The 12,676-nt window shown below is 36.1% G+C and overlaps 1 protein-coding gene across 1 annotated transcript; it reads left to right on the forward strand.

Annotated features, from left to right (window-relative positions):
• Nucleotides 1-1,229: 1,229 nt before the first annotated feature.
• On the forward strand, nt 1,230-7,880 carry LOC133520484 (allantoicase-like). The gene is made up of 8 exons (XM_061854921.1): nt 1,230-1,742; nt 4,096-4,294; nt 4,487-4,567; nt 4,656-4,816; nt 5,182-5,338; nt 5,613-5,759; nt 6,265-6,443; nt 6,994-7,880. Exons 1-8 carry the CDS (start codon nt 1,686-1,688, stop codon nt 7,126-7,128), a joined length of 1,116 nt encoding a protein of 371 aa, XP_061710905.1. The 5' UTR covers nt 1,230-1,685; the 3' UTR covers nt 7,129-7,880.
• The last annotated feature ends 4,796 nt before the right edge of the window (nt 7,881-12,676 follow it).

The raw sequence follows: 12,676 nt of genomic DNA on the forward strand, positions 1-12,676 counted from the left end.
GAGCTTCAACTCTGAATTCAAAACTATTGTTAAGCATAAACTTATTTCGCTAGCATACTACAAAATACGCAATTATTTTATGGATATTTAAGGATGTTTGCGAATGATAACATCCTACATAAGCAATCTAATGCATCCAATTTCTATAAAAGAAAGTACCTACTTTTATGAATTCTACATATAGTAATTTAAATTGTATATTTTATTAACCGCATGCGCATTATAATATGTAATGTTTCCGAAAAGATGTATCCCGCCGAGTTTCTTGCCGGTACCATTTTGGGAGAGGTTTAAATCATCTCGGGCAGAGGTGTAGGGTTAGAGCTGGCGTAGCTTTCTTTGAAGTTCATAAGCGCATTGTAATATGCCTACTTGAAAAATAAACTATCCTTATCTTTCTGTTGAAAGCAAATATCATGTGCTACTGACTAAAAGTATATATTTTTCGCTATTAACAAACCGTTACCGAAATTTCTCGATTTCGTTCAACTTCGTTCATTATTTTGTAGGAACGAACAGATTTTCTATTGTTTTATATATATAATGGATGATCGTTGTAATGCGGACGAATTAATATGTTTTTGTTGGCTACTGGGTGAAAACGATGATCTAAATACTGGACTTTTTTATCATAATAGATAAAAAAAATCGGACGTCTGCCTAATAAAACGGTGCCCAATTTTATTTCCGGCAGACTGTGACAAGATGAGCCCTCACAAAAAGTGACGTCTAGGATGGCTCAAGGGCAACACTGCTGTGAGCGGCTTAGGGGTGTGCGCAGCCGCTTTCTACCCTGTGGCTGTTAACAGCGTCTTATGCATGATGTTTCACTGCCACCCCTGGAGCATATAGCTCTAATGACTCCAATCTGGCCGGTCGGCCAAGGCATGCCAGAGGCAGATAATCCTGTAACACCCACCCTCCTTCGGATGACAGCTGTTCATAAGCAGCTGTCCTGGGTATTTACTTCATTATGACATACTAGCTTTTGTCCGCGTTTTCGCCTACGCGGAATAATAATGATGATTAATATAAATTATTCTATGTGCTTTCGCAGGCTTCAAATTATCTCCAAATTCCACCTAAATCGGTTCAGCGGTTTAAGGATGACGCATGCCAGAATGGTCCGGGTCCGGTTTTCTAAGACGGCTGATCTGTGATCACGTGATGGTTTCTATAAAAAACTGAAGTATCGGACGCCCCGGCCCGGAGCCGAAACGTTCTAGCGTGAGTCATTCTTTAAGTGTGATGGGGGTAACAGACTAATTTACTATCGTATTTATAATATCAGCAGGGAGAGGTATTCGGCGGTAAGGCAAAAGTGCAATGGAACATCGTCTCGCTCATATTTTAGCAGCTATATTGAGAACGTAACTTCATGTCGGTAGACAACTATAATGGTAGTTATTTATTCTCTCCGCTACTTGTACTGAAGGTAATAGGTAAGCATCGTTGTGCCTCTGGTTGTGATTTACGTTGTTTAAAGCTTGAAAATAAGTGACGGAATAAATCATGGACAGGCGTGTGTCAGTCGCTCGACCTAAGCGTTGTGATTTGTTTTGTTATTGTTATTATCAGTGTGTCAACTGCTATATAAGTGGAGTACGCTCGGCTCTCAGTCATTCAATCTTCCGAGGCATCCAAAGTCGATCCAGTTATAGAAATTGAAACGATAAGTGTGAAAAATGATCGACAAGAAAGCACCTGCCTTTACGGAGCTTAGCGAGTTCGCCAGTGTTGGCGTAAGTTTTATTTTATTATTTTACCAATTACACTATCAGTGACCCATGGCACAATTCTCTACATAGTAGTTACAATTATACAAAACATAGGTAAGCCGTACTTGCTATGAGAAGATGCATTCTAATGGTAAAAAATCGTGAAGTGAAAAACTGTAACTTAAATATATCTTTCTTGAAATTACAGATGCCATAAATTTTTAAGTTTGACTGTATACAGTTTTATCATAAAAACTTATTTTTAAGATTCGGTGCAAGCCTGACACTGTTTTTTTTTTAAGCGATGGTCAGATAAAACAATTTAGTCAGTCAAATGTTTATAAATAATTAAATAATTTGCAAACCCAAACCCAAGATCCAAAAAATGGAGCCAAAAGATATCATTATATCTACTGATTAGAGACGAAACAAGGTATCCTATGTAGATAATTACCCTTAGATTCCCCCAACTTGCTTAAAACCAGTTAAAGTAATGCAAACTGCCCAGGCGCTGTGGTCGCGAACTTAGCCCGTAATAACCGGAACTCTGAGGTGAAATTCACCTATACGGCCTTCACCTTAAGTACCCTAATGGGGTACCTCCTAATTGGATATCTAGATACAAACTAATTTAGTCGTTACAAAGTTTACGTTTTCGTTGTCTCGCTAAAAATAGGAACTAACTACGTTCTTCATTTTACATTAAAAAATTAAAATTGTCGTGCAATGAGTGTAAAATGTTATAATTGCATACCTACTAATATACCAGTTTTTATTTAAACTTGGGATTGGATTTTAATATTTTACTGTTTGCGTGACTCAGGTGACATTCAAATGTGATAAACAATACAATTTGCTAACATTAAAGTTATAACTTTTTGTATTCGTGTAACATAACTACTATAACTGTCGGCCCGATTTGAAGAATGAAATACAATAAGGATAAGTTCTGGTTTAGATAAATTCTCATTTAGATATCGTTTGTATGTCGTATGACAGAAGCAGCACGATTCGGGCAACCAATGTCACTTTGACGTTAGAAATATCGTAGATAGATCTTATAGGGATCGAAATAAACGTCATATTTGACTTGTCGTTTAGTTATCGATCTTTTAAAGATCTTTCCAAGATCTTAAACGTGTCTTAATCATTCTTCGAATCAGGCCATGTAAAATTTGGAAATGCCATGTAAAAGTCAAAATTTGTAAAATTTATCAATATTCTTTTACGGATACATAAAACAAGGTAAGGAATAAGGTAGGGAACGTTAGTGAATAAACCAAACCAAAAAAATTATTAAGAAATCCGCTCCTCAGTATAATGCTAAAATGTTTCTCGAGATAATACCGGCGTTTCCTTTTCAATTCGATACCAATCAACCGGCTTCTCCTATGATAGATATTTTGTTTCTAGCTGTGTATTCAGACCGAAATAGTGAGGTAGGCCAGATGGGCAGATTACGTCAATCATGCCGCTGAAACGGCTTACGGAGCCCGGGGCGGAGTAAAAATGGGAAACGTTAAGCCTGGCAGCGATTAATAACTTTGCTATTCCTGCTTTTTGACCACTGGACAGTTAATGATAACTTGTTCTCTTATTTTACGTTTTCAACCATTTGAGGACCGTAAAACCACCCAACTATAGTCCAATACTGCAACTATGGTCCAAAGGAAATTAAGTATCTATACCAATGTTCCTTGTGGTTTACTCCTAGTTTTACCTTCCATTTATAAACATACTTTGCCTTAGAACTACAAAAATATAGTAAAATACACACCTGAACTAGAAAAATTTGGTTTTTTTGTGGACCATAGTTGGGAGCTTTGGACTATAGTTGGGTGGTTTTACGGGATCTCTTTTTACTGCTACAGTAAAACACTTTTCACTGCTTCACTTGTAAAAACTGTACGACCATTTTAACGTTTCACAATTTCACAATAAACTAAAAAGTATTTTCTCTATAAGTGAAAAGAACACTATTGAATAAGTGTGGTGTACGATTCATATCCTTTGATATTTATGGAAAAAATAATATTCTTCTCAAACAATCATATTTAGAGAGATTTCCAAGAAAATATCTGTATCATAACAATTGGCAATCGAGCGTAAACCAAGATTTCTTTGAAAGTATTTATACTAGAACTGTTCAAATCGTTATTTACGGAATGTTTATAAGGTAAAGGCATATAAAAGCGATAAACAAATGCAATCATATTATGTACCTACATTGGAATATGTTTACTCCTATATCCAGTAGGTGGGGAGTTGATAAATGTATAACATAGTTACCTACAGTTATTGATATAAGTACTTTTACAACTACATATTTTTGTTTGCTAGTTTTCTACTTCTAAAAGGATGTAAATCCTTTTTACAGGCTGGTGGCAAGGTAGCGTTCGCGACCGATGACTTCTTTGCGACATGCGAGAACATGCTTGCCGACAGCGACCCTCTGTGGCTCGCTGACAAGTACACCGAGTACGGCAAGTGGATGGACGGTTGGGAGACGAGACGCAAGCGCGTGGCCGGCCATGATTGGTGTATACTGAAGCTTGGCACTAAGTGCGTCATCCGCGGTACGTTTTGAGTTTTGCATCATTGTCCTTAATTGGCGTATACGACAAAATTTCTTTTGTATTTTGTCCTCAATCTTCCTCATTTGCCTTATTTAATAATAGTATCAATTTACCCATGTTTACTAATCGTTTATTTATAGCAAACGGTTTTTGCATGACTAACGTTTTTCTTACATTTGTATATTTTTTCAGGACTTCTTATCGACACAGCATACTTTACCGGAAACTATGCGCCAAAATTTTCGATACAAGCTGCCTGTTTAACACCTGCAGGTATGAAAGGCGTATTTATCAAAATTAAATGTTCTTTTTCTGTTCCAATTGTTGCAAGAGTTTTCACAACATTTAATTTTCATTACAGAAGAATCACTGCTACCGGAAAGAAATGCCTGTATGGGAACAGCGTGTACAGAAAACGAACTGGAAGTTGTAGAAAGGCTAGCGACCAACAAGTGGAATGAGATCGTGCCTATAACTGGTCTCAGGCCGGGCTACGAAGAGACCAGACTGAATTATCAAAAGGTACTTAAAGTAAACCAAACAAAATAAATATTTTACCTACTAACTATATCACTTATATCAAACTGTGAAGCACAACGCTTAAAAATTTCGAGAGTGCTTCAGCCGAAAGCATACATAATGCTTTATTAGATCAAATCCCTAACCTCAATTGGGGAATCTGGGATTTCCCTAAAACTGTTTTTATCTTGTTTTAACTCGTTTAATGAATTATTAATAAATAATGCATGTGCCTGTTGATTTTATTTTATGTCGGAAAGTGATACTTATCATGTTTATTTAATATAGGTAGGTTACCTAGTGCTTTTTGCCGGGCCTAAGTATATATTAAGAACATCATCTTCTGACATTATGTTTATTCATTATAGGTATTAAGTGACGAAGCATACACACATGTCCGCGTAAACATCTTCCCTGATGGTGGGATTGCGCGACTCAGAGTTTACGGTGTAGCAAAGCCAGAAAGGCCGTTGCCTCATCACATGGTGGATTTACTGTCCTTGCTAAACGGCACCACATGCCAAGGTAAATATTTAGCTGTGAAATGTAATAGAAAATTGATTTAATTTGTCATAACTTCCGAACCCATATACCAAACATAAATAACTTCATGCAAATGTGCTCACGGGGGCACACTTTAGATTTGAGTTAAAGAATTTTGTAGTCTCCCACTGTAAAATCTAGTACTAATCAGGAACAGGATTTAAAGTAAGCATATTACCTCCTTAAAATCAAACCTTAAATCCTCTATCCAAAGTATAACCGAAATACTAGCCTTACCGAAATCTAACTATTTCAGGGTACTCAAACGCTCACTACGGCCACCCACGCAATATGATCAAACCCTGCAAAAGCAAGTGCATGTCCGATGGGTGGGAGACGGCCAGGAGACTCGACCGACCGGACATTATCGAGGCTAATGAGGATGGCACGCTCAAAGTTTCTGGTGAGTTATATACTTACTATTAAATTAATTTATAATACAATCAATATGTACCGTTCACTTCACGACAGTAGGGTCGGTTGCACCAAACCGTCCCTCACCTTTGAAACGTTCGCTAAACTTTATCGTATGGCAAATGACATAGTTCACAGCTGATTGCCTTTGATCATCTCGTCAATTGTGGTTGGTGCAACTGACCCTTAATATAGAGAACCTTAGGATTTTTAAGCATGGATACTAAATCGTTAGTTTCTTGGAGCTACGGTCTTTCCAGAGAGAATGTACTTTATGACGGTTTTAAAATAAGGCAACTACAATATCGCAATTGTGTTAGTCTTAAGGCTCTATACCAAAATAAAAATATATTTTGTTCGCCAACCTTGATCTCATTTAATATACTCGCTTTTATATTTGAGTTCCATTACTCAGCCAAATGAAAAGCACCTCTCAATATTATCAAAAACCGTTTTGGTTAGCGCTTTTTTTTTAATTGGCTACTTTATTTCAGGAGAAGAATGGGCCGTCTTCAAATTGGGTTTCCCGGGAAGGATCAAAGAGCTGTGTGTGGATACTGCGCACTTCAAAGGCAACTTTCCGGATTCTGTCAAGATAGAGGGTACCTTCTTAAGCCGCGATTGGTCGCCTGAATCAAAACCGCAGTGGAATAGCATCTTAAGGCCAAGCAAGGTGAGTTTCTACAAATAACCTAGCGACAGTCTTGGGATGAAAGTTTTTTTATATTCGTACATTTAACTTTTTTTTATACTACGTCAGTGGCAAACAAGCAATCGGCCCAATGGTAAGCAGTCACCGTAGCCTATGAACGCCTGCAACACCAGATATATTACATGCGCGTTGCCGACCCTTTAAAAACCTGTACACTCCTTTTTTGAAGAACCCCATACCATAGGCTCTCGGGAAAACCTTGGCAGAAAGCTCATTCCACAGCCGAAGCGTCCGCAAGAGGAAATTCCTCTTAAACTGCACAGTACGCAACCATTTAGCTTCTAGGGTGTGAGGGTGAACACCCAGGCGACGGCGAGCGGAACACACACTAGCATTAATGCGAGCCACATAAAACACAGTAAGGACTCGCAAATTAGAACTACATGACTACATAGTGCACTAGCATATGGCTCGAAATTTGTAATTACTCTTATAATATGTAATATGTTTCCCATTAATTTATTACATTATACCTAAAGAAACGCACACTAAAGTCAAATTTTGTTTGCAGCTCTCCGCTCACCGTGAGCACTGGTACAACTGTGAGTCGAACCTGGTGACGCACGTCAGAGTGACCATGGCGCCTGATGGAGGCATCAGCAGGGTACGCGCCTTTGGCTTCGTCGACAATACGATAATAGTTTAATTAAGGAAGATTCATTGTGATAACTTCAACTCCTTGTGCATCATATTGTTATTCCAAAATTATGCACAAGGAGTTGAAGCAGCCTGACCTACCGTTTATTTAACATTTTAATTATGATAGATAGCAAGCGGATAATAACAGGAGTGAGTAGCTAACTATTGAGTAGCGTTTCTGTGCTGGGTCTTAAAATATTATTACCATGTGTTCTGAATTCAACATTTAAATGTATTCAATATTGTTTCGTCCGTAAACTTTTGTAAATATTTTAAACGTCTTTTTTATAAAAATAGCAACAAACTTCGTAATCGATTTCATGAATGTGTAAAAGAAGTAATGTGTATATATTAAAAATATTTGAAGCGGGTCACTTGCTACTCACATAATTAAAGTAAGTTTTTGCTAGATTATTTTGTATTAAGTTATTTACTGCTAGTAACTTTATTACGTATTGATGTTTGTTAGTAAGTTATTTTTATACAATAAGAATCAAACATGGTAGAAAGTTCCTTGTATTATAAAGGCCGACAAGTAATATATGATCATTGTCAAGAGGGTTTTGTCACTGAGGGGGATTGTCACTGTCATTCTCATGTATAGGATGACAGTTCAGTTTAGTATGAAAAAAATAGTTCCAGTGAAATTCCGCAACATGGCGCGTGATCATATATTACTGGTCAGGCTTTACCTAAAGTAATTTAATTTAGTGTTAAATTTCAAGTATTATTATATTAAATGTTATACCTATACCTTAATATCTAGTTTAAATGTTTACCTTTTGCCTTCAACGAAACTAAAAAAAACTTCCGTATTAGCCCGGCCGGCACGACCATAAAAGGATTGACACGACATGATTGGCGCTAAAATACCCTCAGCGTATAACGTAATTTACATACATCTTTACTATATCATCGCTGTAATGCAGGCGCGACACATACAGAGAGCCTCACTAACTAGAGCAAAAAAGTTCAGCAGTTGGTACTGTAAGACTGTGTGGTCACAGTTTTACCAGGAGCCTGTTCTTTAGTGGCGATTTTGTAAATTCCTACCTGTCCACGTTGTTACCAGAAACCTTTTCCGTAGCTTTACGAGCTGCCAATCACCTTTGAAAGTGTACTGATCTTGTTCGAGGCATCTTTCAATATGGCAACGATATCCGATACATTAGATTGGTAACGGTTTCGCCTTAAGGCTAAGCCTTTGAAAAGGCGTATTTTGTATTAGACTACATATTTAATTACAAATTCAATTACCCATAGCTACTTTATGACCGAAATTTCTTTTGAATATAGTAATTTAGCTAGCTGATTCACACAAATGCTAAAGAAATTTGTTTTAAAAAACGTTCGTAGGTGAATGTATCCAAAATAATACGATATTTTAGCAACATACTTTAAATGCAAACTTTATAAAGGAAACTTAGCGTGAAATTCATATTTTCTCGTTAGGTGAGGGAATATTTTATTTGGGGTAATAAAGCTCGTATTTCAAAAGAATGTGTGAGAATGTAATTTCGCGCTCTTCACTCGTGACACGCTTCTGATGGGCTCCCCTAGGCGCTCGTTGTTTGTGCCGCTTTTAAAAAATGTATTTGAAAATAAGGTTGAACTTTTTTTAAGGTGAACAAAACCTTAGCTAAATAGGTATATTCCTTCTTAACATGTTCATTTGGTATTGCTTTATTAGATCATTGTTTTAACTGGCGCGACAAAAACGTGACAAGTCGACAATTCTGCCACAGCAACCATTTGTCACTGTCGTTCGTTGCTACTGATTAGGGAGCTCAATATTTTAAGCATTTCTACCTGATCATTGATAATAATTTTATTGGAATCATTTCATAACAAAATTGGTAAGTCAGCAATATTAAATGTCATTTGAATAAGTGCTACTTCTCAGTGGGATAAGGGTGTTCTAAAAAGGTTTAATAAAAATATCATTCAAATCATAGATAAATAAGTAAGCTTAAAGTATTCACTCCATACTTCTGTTTCCTTACTTAATACATTACAAGTTGTATGGTAATCATTTTATTTAAAAGGTCTGAATTGAAAAAAAAAAACGTTTATTTAATTTATAATTTATTTGTTTAATCCTGTATTGAATTTGCTTAAAATACTTATTAACCTTAAATTTTATTGCTTTGTAATATTTATTTATAAATTTTAAATTCACTTAAAACTTAATATTTTATGAGATTAACTTTTCGCGGAGTTCGCTTGAAATATATTATAAGTGAGAATTAATTTATGTACGGAGTGAAAAAACTAACTAACTCAAGCTAACTCCTTCCTTTATTTTACCTAATTATTTAATAGTGTATTTTATGGTCTATCCTTAAATTTGTTGATAATCAAATACAAATGCAATCCGCATCATGCTACGTTTAACACTAATGTAATCCGAACAAGCATCGTCACAAACTTATTGGACATGAACACTAAAACAACTAATACATTCCACAACAAGCTTCGTCAACACACATCTATAATCTAACGCCCATCCCAACTCATTTCTATATTATGTTCAAATAGACGTTCAACGTGGAGATCCGAAAACTAGAATGCTCAATTAAAAATGTGTATTTAAAATCTCACGAAAATAAACATTTTGCGGTATAATGTTATGTCTACGCGAATAACACATTTTTAGGTATTCTGTGGCATCACGAAAAACTAGTTTGAATTTGAAATTGATTGGGTAGAAACATGTTGAGCCTAGATGAGTTTTCCAATGTAACATAAGTAAATCACATTAGAACTGTATTGTTCGAAAAATAAAAGTAAGTACACAGCGATCAAGGAGTTTATTAAACTAACGCTTCAAAGGCTGCCAACGTTTTATTCTTTTTGTTTTTTTGTGTGAAAAACCTCTACCGTGGAATGGACGGATGGCGTGTCCGTATGCAACGACTATGCTCGTTCATCCAGCTCAGAAGAAAAAAGTATTTTGTTAAAATAAAGCGTTTATGTATACTACATTTTTCTCTTCCGCCTAAGATTCGCTCCTGCACGTAAAGTTGTATTTTGGGAAAACACAGAACTACGAGTATTCCTCATAAAGTAAAGGACTTCCACTTTCAATTTTAATAGAACGTTGACATGAATTGCGTAGGTAAGGTATAAAGCTTACAAAGCGTAATTTTTCATACCAGTGTTATATCCCCATCAGATGGCGAGTGGCTGGGATCCTTTGTGGGACAGGCCAGCAGCATATTTCAGAAGGTGATAAAAATGTTATTTTTGCTTCCAAACCCATCTATTCTATATTACTTGAAATTGATATTGTAATTCTTTTGCTAACGCTATGCGTAGGAGCACAATTTTTGATGGTAAATAATGTATTTTTAGGGCCCCGTATCCAAAGGGTACAAACAGGACCCTATTAGTAAGACTCCAATGTCCACCTGTCTATCCTGTCTGTCACCAGGCTGTTCTCATGAACCGTGGTAGAAAGTGAATTTTTTTCAGATAACGTTTTTCGGTTGCCGCTATAACAACAAATACTAAAAATATAATAAAATAATTATTTAAGTGGGGCTCATATACAACAAACGTGATTTTACTGGTTTTTGATATAAATCTACTAATTTTGCTTAGATACAGTCAAAGTATATAGGCACTATCAGTGCGGTGCAAACAAGCTTGTGGCCCGCCTGAAGTTAAGTGGCTACGGCAGCCTAGGGGCTCTTGCATCTCAAATTTAGTTACACATGCGTTTACAATCCTTTAAGTTTATAACAGAACACCCTACTTACAAAACAAGTAACAGTATTAATACGGCTATGTTCATTTATTTATTTATTATTTATTGAAATACAACTTTACAGCATTACAGCTAAGGGGCGCCAATGCGCTGTAAAATTAAGTAGTAATAGAGCTATAAGCTAGGTAACAAAAATACATATATGATAAATATGACAATAATTAAAAAGCTGATTCACAATAACGTAAAAAATCTTTAAAATGTTTATGATTTTTGTCAGCAAACAAGTCGCAGTCAGGTGCAAAAAACAAAAAAATTGTTAAGGAGTGTCCGGGAGCGGACGACTGGAGAATACTGGTGTGCTAACGTGTGAAAGGTTCCATTCGCTAGGAGGCGATGGTTACGAGCACGTAAGTAGTTGTCGGGAACAAAAAAGGTAGTCGCCTTTGCCATCAAGTCCAAGCAGTCAGACTCCCCTCTTAATATTCGAGATGAAGCAGACATAAGGTTAACATTACGCCTTATCTCAAGGGAGTTGAAGCCTAGCATACCCAGTAAAAATTTGGTGGGGTATAAAAAGGGGTAAATACCCGTATGCTTTTTATACAAGAAGCGGAGAAAAGCTTTCTTGGAAAACGGATGTACTTCTCCAGTCGGGTTATTCCAAATTCAAGTGAGATGTAGCCTATCTCTTTAAGTAAAGAAGATGATACATGTACAAAGAGACAAAGGGTACATCGAATATCTATTTTAATTGTAGCACTTGTGCCAAGTCTCAGAGTACATTGATGTGGCATATTCAACATCTCGTTTAGGTAATTTCCAAGTCCTCGATACTAAATAAGCGCAGAATAGCTACACGTGTTGCTACAGCTGATATCACTGAGTATGATATCAGGTCAAAGCAAAGGTTAGGAAGATCTGGTTTACGCTAGTTATGAGCACATCGTAGCTATCATTGCTGTGGTTATCAGCGACCTGTACTATTTATTGACCTCAAAAGCATTTATAGGTTTCAACACCGAATATTCCATGCCATTACGTTATGGATAAATTATAAAACAATAATATAATAATTCATACTATGTATATATTGCTGGGCACAGGCCTCCTCTCATGCGCGAGAGGGTTTGGGCTACAGTTCCCACGCTATAAGTTTTGTTGTTGTATCTTACCTATCACTACTACATATATTTGAATAAACGATTTTTTTAGTTAAAAAAAATTAAAAGTACAAATAAATATCATGTTTCGAAAAACTCATTGGTACGAGCTAGGATTTGAGCCCGCGACCTTGACAACTTTGCCACCACCGCTTAACAAATTATGAAGTTAAAAACCCACAGATTATTAATGGTTCAAAATATCATGAAACCAAATAAGCCTGTTAACTACATGGTTTATGTTTCCTTGGATTTGGCATATCTGACGAGCTTATATTCAAAAACCTGATTTGTCAGCGTGATGTAAAACTGAAATAAATCATTATTTCGTATTACATTGATACGTCTGAAACTTTGCGCTCTTACATAAAAAGAATATTGTAGACTAATAGCATTTAAAAAAAAATCGGAATAACTACCCATACAAATTAACGTAGACTCCAGGGATATAAATATGGACAAATTGTTTATTGCTTGAACATTTTGTACAATACCTTTTATGAACGAACGTTATATACAAATCATATATTTTTCGTAAGCCCAGTTCGTAATAATAATTTCTTTTTCTTGACACCCTAATTCATTTTTCGGTTTGACATAAGGGTACTTTGAAAAAGTTTATATCAAACCAAGTTATCTCATTAGGCAGAATGGCGGCAATAGACTAAGTAACGACTAGCTGA

This window comes from Cydia pomonella, chromosome 8 (assembly GCF_033807575.1).
Source record: "Cydia pomonella isolate Wapato2018A chromosome 8, ilCydPomo1, whole genome shotgun sequence".
NCBI classification, from domain to species: domain Eukaryota; kingdom Metazoa; phylum Arthropoda; class Insecta; order Lepidoptera; family Tortricidae; genus Cydia; species Cydia pomonella.